Source organism: Ambystoma mexicanum, chromosome 2p, assembly GCF_040938575.1.
Source record: "Ambystoma mexicanum isolate Mex_15411 chromosome 2p, UKY_AmexF1_1, whole genome shotgun sequence".
Lineage (NCBI taxonomy): Eukaryota > Metazoa > Chordata > Amphibia > Caudata > Ambystomatidae > Ambystoma > Ambystoma mexicanum.
Window position 1 is genome coordinate 1,164,771,926 of NC_090923.1, and position 17,893 is coordinate 1,164,789,818.

Sequence of the window (17,893 nt, forward strand, 5' to 3'; positions counted from 1 at the left end):
ACGCTGTTGCCCATCTGGCGGATTCCTGTGTCGGCAATGTCTGTGGCCACTGTAATGGCATGGTCCGATGCCACCTCGCCCTCCTGCAGGATCTCCAACGCTTCCACTCTTGTCATCGGGAAGGAAGGGGAGCGATTTTAAACCAGAGCTCCCTGTCGTAGCGCGCCACGATGGCGAGGGCGTTGGCAACCTTGATGGTCGTCGCCGATGTGATAACTCGTCGTCCCATGGCGTCCAACTTCTTCAACCCCTTGCTGTCCGGGGGGAGGAAGTATTTGACGCAGCAGAGCCAGATTTCTTCCTCACCGCTGCAGAGACAACTGAATCCGGGGAAGACTGGGACCTCAAACACTTGGGGGCAGAGTCCAGCACTCTGTACTTCTTTTCGTACCAGCCCCTCTTCGCCAGAGCCAAGGACGGGTTCTTCATAAGGGACAGCCCCTTGTCCCAAATGTCGTCCAACAGAGGGATCGACAGCACAGTCTTCCCCTTTGCCTCGCGGCGTTGGTACAGAAAACACACTCCTTTTTCTCGGGGGTCAGCTGGAATAGGTCCGAGATCATGGCATGGAACGAGCCTATCTCGTCAGGCGGTGAGGCTCTGGGTGGAGGAGAGGGGAGGTCTGCTAACCCGCCGTCATGGTCCGTGCCCGGCGTCGCCGTATCCGTATCCTCCCTCGGTGGAGGTGAGGGGGGCGATGGGTGAAAAGGAGGGCGATGGGTGAAAAGGCGGTGGAGGGTGAACTCTCCTCTTCTTGGTAGGGGGCACACCGGATGGCCCTGGTGCTGCAGGATCTTTCGTCGGCGGAAGGGGCATCCTCATCCGAATCTGTGAACACAAGGTGTGGCGTGCCTGGAGAATGTCCAATTAAATGTTCGCTAGGGCTGAGGCAGATGCTGAGGTGGCGGAAGTGGGAGCGATGGAGAGAGCGGTATAGGGTTCTCCAACTCCTCCACAGCCTGCTCCTCGTTGGTCTCGTCGTCGCTCTCTACGTCTCCCTCGTCTGGGTCCTTCTCGTAAGCCTTGGCCTCAACAAATTTCTTTTCCGAAATGGTCTGGAGAGTAGAAAGCTCCTCCTCAGAGGAGAGGTCTGTGCCCTGCAGGACTACCGTGCCCAGCCCCCTCTTTTCGACCAGGGGAGACTGCTTCGGGGAGATGATGGGCATCGCCTTCTTCGGTGTCTTCTCTATGGACTGAAACGACGATTCCTTCCTGGCGGGCAGGGAAACTCTTGCCTTGGGGGCCGCACCCTGCGAACCCACGTCGGCAGCCTTTACTAGGAACGCCACAACTCATTCAATGGAAGGCTTCGCCGGGTAAATATGGGCCTGTATGACCTTGGTCGAGTTTGAGGCATTCACTTTGGGGGAGGGTCAGCACCTGGCTACCCCTTGGCCTTCTGCGCCTGGCCCATCCGGGGCTTCTCCAGAAGCTTCCCCGGGTGATCCGACTTCCTCTTCTTCGCCGAACCTGAGTGTTGGCTCGTGGTTGAAGGTGCCAGAGACACCAAGCTCGCCCTGGCCGCCGGGGAGCCTGTCGCAACAGCGCTACCGGTGCCCATGGACTTGCGGTGCTTAGCCATATGTTGGGCCAGAGCGCCCTCAAAGGTCGTAGAAGACCGCTCAATTTTCTTCTTGTGGCTGAGGGAGGCATGCTGCAGGGACTCACCCGTAGCAGGGGCCTTGGCCTCGAGCCACTCAGATGCTTACGCCGATCCTTACGGTGCAGCGGACCATCTCCTTGCAAAACGCACAGTTTTCCTCCACGTGCGTTTGGTCCGAATGTAGGCAATAGAGGCACAGGGAATGCCCATCATCCAGGTAGATGTTCCGTAGGTCACATCCTGGGCAAATCATGAACAGAGGCGTTGAGTCTTCCTTCTCCTCTGCCATTTGCACGCGGGGTAGGCTTCAAAGAATCTTCTGGAATGTTCACGACGAAATTCAGCCCTTGAGGGGTGCTGGAAATCCGAAAACGGGTCCCCGTTAATCGGATGGGTCGATGGTGCTCGAGGTTCGATTGACCAAAAAATACAGTAAAACTCTGGAAAAAAGCGCAAAATGCAGTAAAAGCTCGAGAGCTATAGCACGAGGGCTCCCAACACTTGAACGTGAGGTAAAAATCTGAACATGGCTGCCAGAGGAGGGGCTTAGGAAGAGGGCAGTCATTGGCTTGGGGCAGTATGACCGAGAGACCAGTGATTGGTTGTTAGGAGAAACTGAAACTGATTTTTTCTTTACCGAGATTCCCAGCATGACAGGGAATATTCATGAGCATGTGAATCCATGCCAGACCCCATGCTGGAGAAGTATCCGCATGTGGAATTACATGGCCGAAGCCAAACCCAGGAGCGCTGGTGAATTGGTCCCGTTTGTCGACGCAGAAAAGGGGACTGAGGTGTGGCACTGGAGGGTGGAATCAAGGCAGAGCATGCTCCCAGGGACGCACCCCGGCGAGCCTCTAAATTTAAAGGGGAAGAAGGTTTTTCTGGTGAAAAAGGTTCCGTCTCCCAACTCTTGGAAGGGAAGCCCATGCAGTATGGAGGAAAGGGGACGGGATTTGATAGCAACCATGAGATTAAGTGTTATTTGGATACTTGTCACTGTGAAACTATGCTGCCACCCTGTTAGGCAGAAACCTGTGCAGTTCCCTTAGGGAACACTGCAAAAGATTTAGGACTACAGGTGTTAGCAGTAAACCCACTTGGTAGCAGTCTGTACCACCCAGATTTACCTGGTAGCTGTGGCTGAGCAGTCAGACTTCTCTCAAGAAGAGTTAGGCAGTATGCAAAGTATACACAATAGGCACTCAGACACACCAATACAAGCAAACACTGACCAGAGCTTTGGTATCAAAGTATCTAATTATTTATTTAAAAACACTGTTTGAAACACTCCAGCACTCTTGTTGTAAAATATTCTAAACACAGTTACTATTGTAATATATACACCCCTTTTTCCTTATCAGATAAGTCTTAGTAAAACACCACTTATTTTCATACAGAGGTGAGTGCTTGACTAGATAGCACTCCAATAAGTTTGTGAAAAAGGGAGGGAAAAAGACAGAATATGGAAAGGTACACCACTCTAAGATTCAGGAACACCGTTAGCAAGGCAGAAGAGCAAAAAGTCACTGGTGAGCCAAAGTCCAAGGGCTGGGCCCACTCTTAGAGAGAGCAGAGCACAAATGCGCCCAAGATCACACAGTTACAATAGGCTTAGAAAGTCTTGCAGAGAGTTCAAAAAGAGTTTAGAGAGGCTTAGGAAAGTTTAGCCAGGGTGTCCCAGGCTAACCCAGGTTCGAAAGCCAGGGGCTAAATCTACCCCGTACAGTCGGTAGCAAGGGAAGCCAGGTGGGACACGGTACCTTAAGTGGGAAGGATCCTCAAGCAGTGGCAGTTGTTCCTGGCAGTGGGTGCAAGTCGCGTTTTCGTCCAGGGGAAGAGAAGATCTCGACTTGGAGGAAAGATGAAGGTCGTTGCACTGCCAGGGAAGAAACCAGCCGCAGAGTTTTCCGGTTAAAGGTGGTACCTTTTATTCGCGGTCGTGGTAAAACGTGGTATCCCGGTTGCCGGGGTGCTTGGCACAGGCAAGGCGGCCACGAGGTACGTCGGGAAGGCGAAAAGACGGTGAAACTAGTTATCTCCACCAGTCAAAGGAAGAAGACTCTCCGGCGGGGGATCTCCTCTGTTGTTGGGAAAAGTAGTGAGACGGTCCAGCAGGGCTCCACCGGTGGTGTCGTCGTGGCAGGTCGGCTCAGCTTCTCCCTTGTCGGATTCTTAGGTCCTGTGGCGACTTCTGAAGTTCCAGTCCCCAAAGCCCTGCTTTTATGCAGAAAACCCCCATTCACTCAGCCTAGCTGTCACTCAAACATGCTAAGTGGTGAGCCGCCCGGCTCACCACTTGGGCCAATCAGGACGGAGTGCGACTTGAGTTGCCTAGGCAACTCAGTCCAGGGTGCCTAACTCCCCCTCCTAAGTACCCCAGACAGAGTGGCACCACTTTGGAGGGCTTCTGTAGAGAAGCCCGCCAAAAAGTGGAACAAAGGGCTCGACTTGGGTTGGAGTCACAGAAGAGTACACAAACGCCATTTTAGAATCAAGTTTTGGCAAAAAATACCAACCGGAGAATTAATATTAATTAAATAAACCGGCGGTATGTTCGAGGCTACCGTAAATAAAGATAGTAGCCATGCCCCCTCGACTAACAGACCCCGGGGCAATTGAATTGCCCCAGCCAGTACATCCACAATATGATGGTTTGTACTGGTTCTGTTCAGAATTTAAGACTAGTAAAGTCAATGGTGACTTTACATGCCCTGGGAGACAGTAGTCAGTCCCAGGGTATGGAGTCTATACTGGGGGGGTCACTATGACACCCCTGTGTTACTGCACTGAGGGTGCTGTGTAACATCACAAAAACACATGAAGCCCTATGGAGTAAAAGACCCCATGGCCCATTAAACACATCTAGAGTCAAAGAAACACACTCAAATCATGTCCAAGAGTGAGGGTAAGAGAGTCTCACTCTTGGCAGGAGAAAAAAATAAACCCCTAAAATCCAGCAAAGCTGCTGGGGGACTCACTAGGTTAGGAAATTCAGCCTAAACGGAGACTTCTCCCTAACAAACCCTACAGCTCAAATTGACCCCTCTTGAAGCATGGCTGCTCAGTCACACTACCAACTTGTGTACTACAGGCCTATACCAAAGGTTGGGTTTCCTATTGCCAAGAGGACAAGGCTGGTGTAGTCTCCAACAGGGTTACAACATACAATCTTGCCTGACATGAGGGGGGGGGGGGGGGCAGGGCCCCTCTGCACAGGAAGCCTTAGGGATGGACCAGTGACACCAAAAGGATGAGCTGAGCAAGTAAAGTAAATCAGAAAGGCTTTACTTACCTCCAAAAGTCAAGACAGGGATCAAATCATAGTACAATAAGGGGGTTCAAATGAGGTCAATGAAGGGAAAGATAAAAACGTTTACCTAAAAACAGGCAAACAGTTCATCCAAATGCAAGCAACCCTCACCTGATCATCCTCATCTTCCTCCTCCTCTTCTTCATCTTGGCTATCATCTTCATCTTCATTGCTGCCGCTGCTGTCCTCCTCCTGAGTGTGCTCTTCCTCATCCTCCGGGTCAAGGATATTCATGGAATCTGAGAGGAATAAAATAAGACGTCTCAAATGTTGGCTTCACTACTATGATGGATTCAAGAAGGAGTTGTAAGTCTGGTTACAGGCAGTGACGGGCTACTCAAATATTCTTTCTGCCCACTTAGTACTACTTCTACCTAATTTTCTGCTCTTGCAATGCTGTTAAGATGAGTTTACAGAATCAACCCTATGGACAGATTGATTCCACTCGATTTTGATGAACAGGTAAAAGCACCAAGGTATTTCCAAACTATGTGGATAGTGTGACTGAACAGCAGGGCGTACTTAGGAGGGCGTGAGTGGTGAACGGTTCCGATAAGCACACACGGAGCACTTGATACAAGCTAGGCATAATGCATAAAAAATGTATTCAGGTCTTAGAGAGGGGTTTAGAAAAAAGAAAGGCCCCAGGTAAAACAAACAATTATATAAATATTCACGTTGGTGTACTCTAATAGCACGAGAACTTTAATTTAAAAGTACAAATAGAATCCGTTTTTAGAATGTTGCAGATGAAAGAAAGCAAGTGAAAAAATAAATAGAACTAGGAAAATAAACATTAGTTGGAGAAATAGCCTGGAAATGACATGCATAACTCACCGTAAACCTATTTCTGATGATTGTATCTGCTGAGATTCACAAATAGTCTGACATCTAGTGGTAATCATAGAGTATTGCATCTTTTTTTTAAAGATCGAAAAGGGACGTTGACATGGGTGCGACTAACACTATCCCCAACGTGACATGTAGTGTACCCAAAATCCTTCACGCGCTGAGGTCCCACCGGTTGTTTTTGATCTGCCGCGAGGGACCCTTACAAAAGCGTGAGCACAGAGGAAAGAAGATTTCAAATGTCTATGTTCCTTCTACTCCAAGAGGGGAGAAAGGGTGGGCGCATGTGAATCTAAGCAGACAATATATTATGGTGAGTAATGAATGTCTTCTGATGCTTGTTAATCTGCTTAGAATCACATGATGTGCATAGACTAGCGAGCAGTACCTGGAGTTGGGTGTTAGGGAGAATTCTCATCAATGGCTAATTTCCCTTAACCAATGAGTCCCCCAGCAGCTTTACTGGATTTCTAGGGTTTATTTTTTTCACCTGGTAAGAGTGTGAGCCTTTTTCCCACTCTTACATGTGTTTTGCTATGTGTGTTTTTACCATTTGTGTGATCTTGGGCTCTGGAGCCTCACCTACTCCATGAGCATCATTTTTATGTGCATTACACAGCACCCTCAGTGCAGTGACACAGGGTTGTCTTTCAGACTTCCCACTGACTCCATTTTTCTGGGACTAACTACTGTCTCACAAACGTGTAAAGTTGTCATTAACTTTATGTAGTCTCTTTAAATCTCAGACCCAGTAGAACCCATCTTACATGTATTATTGGAAAGGGTTAATTTTTATCCCTTTTTGTCTGTTTCTCTTGGAGAACTGTTTCGCTCCATTTCATCAAGACTTGGCTGGTGGCAGTGGTAACTACCTTATTTTTTCTACTGCGGTTATCTTATATAACCATGGTATTTTTTTAGGCTATTTTATTAGCCTCGGACATAAACCCGCTTGACCAAATATATTTCATTTCGGCTCCGGCAGGATTTATTCGCCATTTCTTTTTGTTAAAGTTTTTCTCGTGTTTTACTCTGCGCGCCAAACCAGGTTTGGTCCCTTTGTTCACCACCTTTTCGCGGGCTTCTGCACAGAAGCCCTCCTTAAGGCGCCTGAAAGTCTGGGTAGGCAGGATGTGAGTTAGAGGTCTTAGGACCCCTGCCATGGGTTCCTTTGGTAACCCAAGTAGCACTCCTGTTTGATTGGCTTGGTGACGGTCCCTGGCAGGACAGCCACCCTGCTGTGTGAATGACAGCCAGGCTGTGTGAATGGGGGAAAACTGCATAAAAAGCAGGTCTCTGGGACTGGAAAGGCAGAATCGCCACAGAAATGAAAGAACCAATGAGGAGCTAATGGAAGAGGACCCTGACAACGACTGAACCGCCAGGTGAAGCCCTGCTGCAGGTCCGAATCTTCAGAATCTGTCGACAGAAGATCCTACTGGAATCTTCTTCCCTTGAGCTGGTGGGACCAACCAGTTTGCCCAAACTTCAAGCCAGGACCCCCTCCTCAGGTCGAATTTGCTGTTCAGAGCTACAGTGGGCCGGATAGCCAGGAAGGTCGGACCCTGCTTGGGTTTTAAGGAGCGCACCTTTCATTTGTTGTTTTGCTCTGCTGCCGGCTTCTTTCCTGGGTAGTGCAGGACCCTATAGTCTTCCTACTTTTGGTCAGTCCGTCAGTCGCTTCAGGAACCGTGTGCCTGCGGGAACTACCAGGAACGTCCGCCTCAGCTACAGCTCCCTTTTTAAGGTACTGTGCAAATCCGGTTGTTCGTTTCGTTCAGCCGCGGTGAAAGTGTTTAAAATCTTTCTCCAATCCGAGGGTTTGTCCTTCTCTTCTCTTTGAACTAACTTTTCTACCAACCAACCTCGTCCGGAACCCGTGGAACAAACCTTACCGCAAACTACCCTGAACCATGTGATCTTGAGCAAAAGACTTTTGTCCTATTGACTTTGGCCCCAAGCCTTTTCTATCTGATTCTATCACTGTAGTTCATCTTGCTCAATTGCCCTGAGTACTTACCTGTTGGTGTGGTTCAATTTCGATTAACTTTGTCTTTCCCTTCCTTTTAAATTGCTGGAGTGCCATTTTGCTCCCACTTCATTTTGTGAGCTTAACTTGTCTGGAACGTATTGGGAATGGTGTGGTGTATTAAGAGTGATTTTAAAACTGCTTTACTTTAGTGAAATGTTATATAACTGATGAGTGAATAAGTGTATTATTTTACTTGGAAACCTTGAGTCAGTGTTTGTCTGAATCATAGTAATTTCTGTCCTTTGTGTAACTATTTGATACTGCTCACTTGCTCCCGAGATAAGTCTGGCTGCTCAGCCATCACTACCACTTTTACTGTGTAGTACAGGCTGGTACCAAAGGTGAATTTATACTGTCACCTGTAGTCTTAATTGTGTGTGGTGTTCCCAAAGAGTACTGCATATAATACTGCCTAACAGTGGGTTATGAGAAGGAACAGTAGTGAAAAGATGTCTTAATACTGCTTGTCCCATCTGAGAATCAGATCTAGAATGGGTGTCTAGGCAATAGTGTTTTGTAAAGGTGTGTACAGAACTATAGGTTGCCGCTTTGCAAATGGACTCAAGGGGAACATTTGCAATGAATGCTATGGAAGCCCCAGTGCTCAGAGTAGTGTGTGCTCTAGGCTTGAAGGGCAGTTCTTTTTTTAGCAAGAGTATAACAGTGTGATGCATTTGACAATCCACCTTGAGGTAGCCGATTTAGAGACAGGATCCCCTTCTCTACCAGCTGCCAGTGAAACTGGTTTGTCTTCCTGAGTGGTTTCGTTCTTTCCTGGTAAAACATGACTGCCCTGAGCACATCTAGTGTGTGTAGGCTTCTTTCGGCCATACTAGTAGGATTCTGGAAGAAAGATGGTAGTTCAATGGATTGGTTCACATGGAACTTCAAGATGAATTTATGTGCAAATCAGGGATGAGTGCGCAGAACCACCTTATCCCTGTGGACTGTACTGTAACAAAAAGGTCTAGAACTGAAAGGGCCTATAGTTCGCTACCCCTTCGAATAGAAGTAATTGCCACTATGAAGGCCGTCCTGTAAGTAAGGTCTTTTAGACTTGCTTTATGCATTGGTTCAAAGGGAGACACCATGAGTCTGGTCAAAACCACATTTAGATCCCGCCCGGGAGCTAGGTTAGAAATGGGAGGGGGGGGGTGAATTCTCTTGACCCATTCCATAAAAGCCTTAAGAGGTATTTCCCACCACAACACTTTCTGTTGGAACGTAGTGTAGGCTGATAGAGCAACTAGATGAACCTTTAGGGAATTAAAAACTAAACTCGAGTCTAACAAATGAGTTAGGTACAACACAATGGGATTGACGCCCTTGGTTTTACACCAGATGACAAAGCATTTCCACTTACTGGAATAGCAATAGCGAATGTTAGGTTTTCTAGCCTCCCTGAGTATGTCCATGCATCTCTGAGGGAATTGAAGGTGTCCAAACTTTGACCTCAGGAGCCAGGCCGCCAAGTTCAGAGTTTGCGGGCATGGGTGTAGTGTCTCCCCTCTGCCCTGAGACAACATGTTGTACGGGGAGGGTAGTTTCACCAGGGGGAGGGGTGTAGGGGGGGCAGAAGGACATTTCCATTAGATGAGTGAACCAGGGTTGGCGGGCCCACATGGGGGCCACCAAAATCATGGTAACTGGTTCCTGGTGCATCTTGTGCACTCTTGTTGAGTAGGGGAGTTTGGGGGGGGGGGGGGGCAACGTAGACATTTCCCTGACCAAGTTATCCAGAATCCGTGCCCCTTGGAGCGGGGAGCGGTTCTGGGGGTACCTAGAGGCGTAGTCTTGGCATTGGGCGTTCTCCCGAGTTGCAAACAGGTCGATCTCTGGGAAGCCCCATTCTGCAAAGACGTAGGAGAAAATGTATTCGTGCAGACACCATTCCTATTCAACGGGCAGTGGGAAATCTATGCTGAGCACATCCGCTAGAAGATCGAGTTCTCCTGGAACGTGTTGGGACAGTAGCAACATCTTGTGTTTGGGACCCCATATCCAAATGTTCTGGGCCAGCTTGGATAGCCCTGGAGTGTGTGTGTGCCCCCTGTTTGTTGAGGTAATACATGGCTCTGGTGCTGTCGGTCAGGACCAGGACTGTCTTCTCCTGTAGCTGTGCTGAAAGGCCTTCAGTGCTTTGAATACCGCTAGCAGATCTAACAGATTTATATGGTTGGACGCTACTTGTGGGGACCACACTCCATGCGCTGTTAGCTGAAGCAGGTGAGTCGTCCCCTCCCGCCCCCGGTGAGAGAGGAGTCTGTTGAGAGTGGCTTCTACTGAAGGAATGGTGAAGGTCTTCCCCATTAAGAGGTTTTCTATCGACCACCACTGCAGAGAGAACGAGGGCTGGCGAGACAGCTACCAGATCTTCCCATTGTCCGCTGGCCTGACACCACTGGCTGTTTAGCCACTCTTGCATGGGACACATGCGCAGCTGCGTGTGGGGAAGTAAATGCATGACGCCATCATACCTAGCAAGCGCATGGACTTGCATGCCGTTACTTCCCGACTGGCTACATATTGAGGGATCTGAGAAAGCATGTTCTGAATCCGCTCGCTGGAGGGGAAGACGAGGCCGTCCTTTGTCCGAATCAGAGCCCCCAGAAATTGCTTGACTTGGGTCTAAGATGAATTTCTTCTCGTTGATGGAGAATCCCAGACTTAACAGGAGGTCTATTGTCTTCCGAGTATTCACTAGGCACGTTTCGTAAGAGTCCCCTGTTACGAGCCAGTCGTCGAGGTAAAGGCAAACAGGGACGGATAGTCTGCGCAGGTGTGCTGCTGCTACTGCCAGGACCTTCATAAACACCCTTGGCGCCGAGGCAATGCCGAAGGGGAGTACTTTGAATCGATAGTGCATGTGCGCTATCATGAACCTTAGATATTTTCTGTGCGCTGGCAACATTGAAATATGTAAGTATGCATCTTTCATGTCTAATGTTGTCATGTAATACCCTGTTTCAACAGTGGGATTACTTCCTGCAGTGTTACCATACAAAACTTTTCAGGTTTGACAAATGTGTTCACTGGGCGCAAGTCTAACACAGGGCGCATAGTTAGGTCCTTTTTGGGTACAAGGAAGTACACTGAATAAATACCCTTGTTTACCTGAAGAATAGGGACAGCTTCTATGGCGTCCTTTCCCATAAGTGCCTCTACTTCTTGTATTAGGATTCGCAGATGGTCTGGCGTCAGGCGTCATGCTCTGGGAGATCTGAATTGTGGGGGTCAGGTGAATTCCACACAGTACCTGTGGGCAACCGTTTTAAAACCCACTGGTCTGATGTAATCCCCTCCCATGCCAAAAGGAAAGATGTTAATCGCCCCCCGACCGAGGTGACATGGGAGGGGACCTGGATCCGTAAGTCCTTTCCGACCAGAGGATGTGGCTCCCCTGGAGATGGGGCCTCTGCCTTTCCCACGCCGCTGACCCCTAGGTCAGAGGTGCTTGAGGTTTGTCCCGGGTTCCAGGTGTTTCCCGTATTGTACATGTTTTGTGCGGAACGGGATTGGCCTCGAGAGGACCAGCGGAAACCGCTTTACCTCTGGGGCGAGGGGGGATTAAACTCCTGGAAAGGTTTATTAATAAGAGTTGCTTAGGTCTCCTGCTTAAAGCCCGAGTTTGAGCCAAAAAGTGCCGTTTGAGCAGGGTGCCCTGAGCTAGGGATCTTCGTGCCGTCTCTGCTGTATCCAGAGTTTTTTTTAGTACATTTTAGTTGACCTGCCTGCCCTTGGCCACAATGGCGAGTAATTTGGCTCTTGCGGGTTCAGGCACCTCCTGGAGACGACCTTGTATAAGGTTCCACTGTGCATCGGCATAACTGGCAAGCAACGTAGCTGCTGTGGTAATTCGCTTACTCAAGGCATACAATCTTTTTGACTCCTTATCAAGAGGTGCCTCTCCCGTAGCAAGGGGTACTCCAGTCAGTTTCTGGGTGGTGGTAACCACTAGGGAGTCGGGGGTGGCGTGGCCTTTAATATATGTAGGGTCACTAGGCGATGGGCAAAACAATTTCTCCAACCCTTGGATTTACTGCCTTAGTCTGGGCTGGTGTGACAAGGGAAGGAGCCAATCTCCTTTAAATGGGATTCAGGAGAGGTATGGCTTGGCTGGAGTTTTTTTTTTTTCCCTTCCTTTAAGAATATCCTCCACGAAACCTTGTTCAGGTAGGGCATCCTGGGTGGCAATTTTAAAATAATCAGCCGCCTTTCTTAAGATGGCATTGAATGCCATCGGATCGTCCACTGTGAAAGCTTGGCAGGCCTGAGTGGAGGGAGGGGAATCCAAACATAGTAGGGAGTGCCCATGGTTCTGTCTCAACCTGAGTGTACTCCCAGCTTTCCGTAGGATCCGCCTGGTCATCCACAGTGTAGTCTTGTAGGTAGGTAGGTAGTATCCTCTTCCTCATAAATGTCCTGATAAGTGTCCATCTGGATCTCATCGTCAGGGTTTATAGAAGTGAAATGTTCCTGAGAAGGTCCAAAATGTCTAGGAAATTAGAAACAGGCACATAGGGGTGGTCCTCCCGAGGTCTCTTGGGGGTAGGCTGCTCTGAAAGTGAGACACACCTTTCCAAACGGTCCATGCACCTTTCAATTATTTTTTTGGACCATTTAGATGAACCAAAAGTGTCCTAGGGTGGAAAGTTCATTTTCCTCCCTATGGCGCCGAAATTGGTTTCCCATAGAGCTAGCCAAAGGCTCCTGACTCTCCTCGTAATCTTCTTGATCATCGGGGAGTTGCAGCGTGTCTTTCAATGTGTCCGCGGCCCTTTCTTTGTGCTTCGTTGTGTCTTTAGCCTCCAGCCCCACTGCCGAAGCAATCCTAGTAATGCTTTAGGCGATGTTCCGCGAAGTGGGGCGTGCCGTATGACTAGGAAGCCTAGCAGTAGATTTTTCTACTACCGGGGCCTTAAAGGGTGTCGGAGCATCAGACGAGCCCGCTTCGACTGCCAAATGTGGTTTGGAGGTAGCACCCATATTTTTTGAAGGCCCAGTCGCAAGACGCTGCTGCGGATGCGGCGAAGGCTGTTGATCTTGAAGATCAGAGGATTCCATGGAAATTTTCGGCGGTCCTGTTAGCGCTTTCGCCCGTTTCGGCAGTACCGTGGAAACCGGGGAAGGGGTTGTGTGTTTAGTGTGGCGATCTTGTACGCCTTGTCGCCGGGTGTTTTCCCCATAGCGTGACTCGAATCAGGCCTAGTGGGGTTGGACATGGCAGACCTAGAGGTGTCCATTGTGAGGTCAATGGCATCCAAGACGGATGTCTGGTCATCACTAGTACTCCCGTCACTTTCGGCGGGTGCTGCGGTGGGGGAAGAAGATCCAGCCTGCGACATGCCGTAGGTGGCCCACTGCTTAACGCAGTGCTCCTTAAGCGTTTTAGTTCGGAGTCTACAGGCCGCAACTGCGCTTCGTCGTGGTCAAGGGATAGACAATCATTGCACTTATCGTGCTCGTCCTTCCAAGAGTATCTGGCCCTGCAAGAGGGGCAAACCGTTAATGGCGTCCTTTCTGTGATGCTGGAAATGCATTAAGGGGCAGGGCCTCCTTGTACTGTAGTCCTTTTTCATTTGTGTTCTGTATTGATTTCTGCCCAGGAGTCCATGTGGGATTCCTGGCAGTGCAGCTTTTCCTATTTTTGGTTTGGTGAACAGACCCATGGGATACCCTTATGGCACCCATGGGTGGGGTTCCAATCCTGTGCCCCTAGTGTATGTTTTTGGGCACCTGCGTGTGGCCCACAGAGCAGGGTATGGGCTGGTGGCAGCTCCATGCCTAATTTGACAGGTGCTCTGAGTATCCTTCATTTTGGGATACCCAGGCTCTGCCATTGGAGTCAGTTGATTCTGACAGGAAACAAGATGGCCCCTGTGGCCTCTTGCTTTCTATTGTCCGTTACCTTGTTTTCCCAAAGTCCTGGGAAGCCCCGACTCTGTCCCTTCTCCCTGACTGGTTGTTGGGTGGAAGTTACATATATGGTGTTGAGAAGTCCCGGCCAGACTGGCTGGAGCCTTCCCAGTGACTATGTCGTGGGTACACCCTGTGGGCAGGGCTGTCTCAGTCATTGTATTTCATACTAGAAACCAGACATCCACAACAAGTGCATATTGGTCACACACTCCATTGAGTGTGTGACCAATATGGCTGTAGTTGCCCAGGTGGGTTGGGGGGGGAGGAGGGGGGATCTCCACACAACTGTCTGGTGGTAGGGACCAGTATTCTGCCAATTGTTCTAACCAACTGCTTTCCTCCTAGGTCTATTGTTGGTTACCTTTATTAATTAATGTGTGTGACATTTGACCAGAGTACAGTTGATGCACTTTAATGAAATCTGATAATAATTTTGGTACCGCTTAGAACTGTATATATTTGCCATTGTAGATTAACTAAGCACCAAGTGAGTTATTGTGATTGTGTATATAACTTTGAACCTTCATTATATAAAGGCTGTTTTAACTAATACAGTGTATGGACATTCATTTGTGGGTGCTTGGGGACTACACTGTACCTAAGAACCATCCCGCATCACCTCCTGAGAAGCTAGGCCTTGAGTGCTAGACTACGTTACAATAATAGAGAATCTTGGCTGTGGTCCTCTGTGCCTCTCCTCTGCCATATAGAGAGCAGGAGTACAGACACCATCCCGCCCCCCTCCAGTCTTTTCGCTATGGAAAGTGTAAGGTAATAAAGGCGAGGACCAGACCTAGAGGGCAAAGAGGGGGCTAAAGCAGAGAGACATAGCTGAAAGGATATGACCACCTCGACCCCACTCTCCCTACTGTGTAGGCCAGCTAGAGGGCCCGGCAACGTGGACGGCTGTGCCGCCGGAGTTTAGGCGTCAAAGTCCACCGCAGTCTTAGGAGTTGAAAGTCCCCCCGTTGTCTTCGGCATAGCACAGGAAGCACTGAAGTTACTATCAGGGGATAATCGACAAAGTCGATAAACAAGGTATAACAATGTCTTATGAAAGAGCTCCGCAATAGGGCGACCAGTTATGTGGGTGGAAAAAAACAATCGGAGGGACCTCGGTGTCAGGGATTTTGGGCACACTACACATCACGATAGGGATAGTGTTACAGACACACCTATGCCGACGTTCCCCTTCAGTCCCCGAAAGACAAGATGCAATACTCTGTCGTTACCACTGGATGTCGGACCATATGCACAGCATGTGATTCTAAGCAGATTAACAAGCATCAGAAGGCAGTGTTATAGCTAAAGGCCTTAAGACTAGCCTTATGCATTGGTTCAAAAGGAGGTCCCATTAACCTTCTGAGATCAACATTGAAGTCCCATCCAGGAGTTGGGTTGGAAATATGAAGGTGAAGTCAATTCTCTTTACCCCTGCCATAAAAGCTTTAATCTAAGGAATCTTCCACCATGAAACCTTGCTCTGAGATGTGGTATATGCAGAGGGCCGCAAGGTGGACGTTCAGGGAATTAAAAACAAGTCCCAAGTCTAAAAGGCATGCTAGATAAAGGACTATATATTTAGGCGAACAGTCAATAGGGTTGATGTTTTTAGTATTGCACCAATTAACAAAACTTTTTCATTTATTGGAGTAACAATGCATTGTGTTAGGTTTACGTTCCTCCAAGTATGTCCATACATCTGAGGTAGTTGGAGGTGCCCAAACTCTAGGACTTCAGGAGGCAAGCTGCTAAATTGAGTGTTTGGGGAGCACATATGTAGTGTTAATCTCCCAGACCATGTTATCTAGAGACATTCCCCTTGAATCGCCTCTGAGGGTACCTGGAGGCGTAGTCTTGGCATTGGGCGTTCAGAGTCGCAAACAAGTCCATGTCTGGAAAACCCCATTCTGCAAAGAAGTTGAGTAGATTGTGCTCTTGTAAGCACCACTCGTGTTCTACGGGTAGGTGCAAGTAGATGTTCCCCTGGAACATGTTGCGATAGTAGGAACATGTGTTTGAGTGCCAATTTCCAAATGTTTTGAGACAGTTTGGATAGGCCCGGAGAGCGAGTCTCCCCCCCCCCCCCGTTTGTTCAGATAGTACATGACCGTGGTGCTGTCTGTGAGGACAAGACTGGTCTTCCCCTGTAGGTGCGTTTGTAAGGCTTTTAGGGCTTTGAACATTGCAGAAGTACAAACAGGTACATATTGGATGCTACTGATGGGGACTGCACGTTGTGTGCAGTCTCTTGAAGGAGGTGGGCCCTACACCCGACAGATGCATTGTGGTGAGAGTGGCTTCTACTGCAGGGGTGGTAAAGGGTTTGCCCAGCAGAAGGTTCCACTTTGACCACCATTTCAGAGACTGAACAAGGGCTGCACTAGATCGTCCCACTGGTCTGACACCATTGGCTTGAGAGCCACTCCTGCATGAGGCCCATGCGCAGACGGGCATGTGGAACTCGGAAGATGCAGGACCCCATCATTCCCAGCAGATGCATGGCTTTGCGTATGGTTACTTGGCGACTGGCTACAGTGAGGGATCTGGAACAACATGTTTTGAACACTCTGGTTGTAAGGGAATACAAGACAGTCTTCTGTCCGAATCAGGGCACCCAGAAACTGTTTGACTTTGCTGGGGACCAACCTTCATTTTTTTTCTTTCATGGAGAACACTAGATTGAAAAGGAGACATCCCGTTTTCTGGGTATTCACCAGACCTGTCCGTACGAGTACCGGTTAGGAGCCAGTCATTGAGTTATGTATACACTTGTGAGCCGCTGATACCGCTAGACACACCATTGGGGCGGAGGCAATGCCGAAGGGGAGTACTTTGATCGGATATTGAGAGTCCTCTACCTTGAACCGGATGTACTTTCTGTGCGCTGGAAATATTGAAATATCAAAGTATGCATCTTTCATGTCCAATGTGGCCATGTAATCCCCCCCCATTGCAACAGCGGGATTACTTCCTGAAGAGTCGTCATCCTGAAGTTTTGAGGCTTGACATACTTTTTTGCAGGACGCAGATCAAAAACATGGCACATGTTTAGATCCTTTTTGGGTAGAAGAAAGTATATAGATTAAATACCCTTGTATACCTGTTGATGAGGGACAACTTTGATGGCTCCCTTTTCTAGAAGGAGCTGGACCTCTTCCAGCAGGATTTGCAGATGCACCGGTGACAGTCTGCTCCTGGGAAGATGGTAGCGGGGTAGCTGGAGGAATTTGTTACAGTACCCGTGGGCGACGGTCTTGGGTGCCCACTGATCCGAAATGATCCCTCGCAAGTGTGGGTAAAAGATGTTATTTATCGGTTATTCGGTACCCTGACCGGAAGACCAAGGGGTTCCTCCTGATCCATATGGTCCCTGTGGGGAGGGGGGAGAAAGACTGCTCGCAAAAGGACTGGCGAGTATTGAATGCCCCTCGATGGAAAAAGATTTGTCTGAGATCTGATTAAGTGATTTTAAGGTCTTGTGCTCCTTTTTAGCGGTTTCCAACGCCTCATCAACCGCCTTACCGAAAAAAAGGCATCAATCTAAACCTGTTTATTGATGCGGGAAGCACGGGTTTCTGACTTACATCCTGAGTTCTTTAGCCAGGTGTGCGTTTTAGGAGAGCCTGTTGCGCGAGGACGCGTCCCAATGTCTAAGCAGTGTAGGATATTTTTAAGGATATTTTATGTGACCTTTCGTCCTTCAGCAACCACAGCTAGGAGTCGGATGTGGGTTGGTTGCGGGACACTCTGAAGTCCTTCCTGCACGAGTCCACATTGTAAGTCACTATAGCTCATGAGGAGCGTGGTGCTGGCAATACAGGTACAGAAGGTGGCAGAAGTGGTGAAACGTTTGTAGAGAGCATACAGCTTTTTGGAATCCTTGTCAGGAGGAGACTGGCTAGGATAATGGCACTCCTGCCCTTTTCCTTGTAGTTGTGACTAGGGAATTGGGGATGGCGTGGCACCCGATATAAAGAGGGTATGATGGTCCTGGGTGGAACATCTTCTCTACCCTCGGGTTGACCACACGAGTGAGGTTGTCAGCAGAGACAGAGCTAGGCATTTGTTTACTGAGATTAATAGTGGGGATAGGCTGGCTGACTGGGACCTTTTCCTTAAGGAGGTTATCCATAAAGTCTGAGTCAGGGACTGCTTCCTGGGTGGTGATTTTTAA

General features: G+C 48.9%; 1 protein-coding gene across 5 annotated transcripts in view; it reads right to left on the reverse strand.

The window, feature by feature from the left end:
* HUWE1 (HECT, UBA and WWE domain containing E3 ubiquitin protein ligase 1) overlaps nucleotides 1–17,893 on the reverse strand; it is a 2,445,223-nt gene that overhangs the window by 1,025,225 nt on the left and 1,402,105 nt on the right. For all 5 annotated transcript variants that reach the window (XM_069645305.1, XM_069645304.1, XM_069645303.1 and 2 more), the window contains exon 53: nucleotides 5,028–5,155. In XM_069645305.1, coding sequence (XP_069501406.1) covers nucleotides 5,028–5,155 — 128 coding nt within the window. The remainder of the gene's footprint in view (nucleotides 1–5,027; nucleotides 5,156–17,893) is intronic.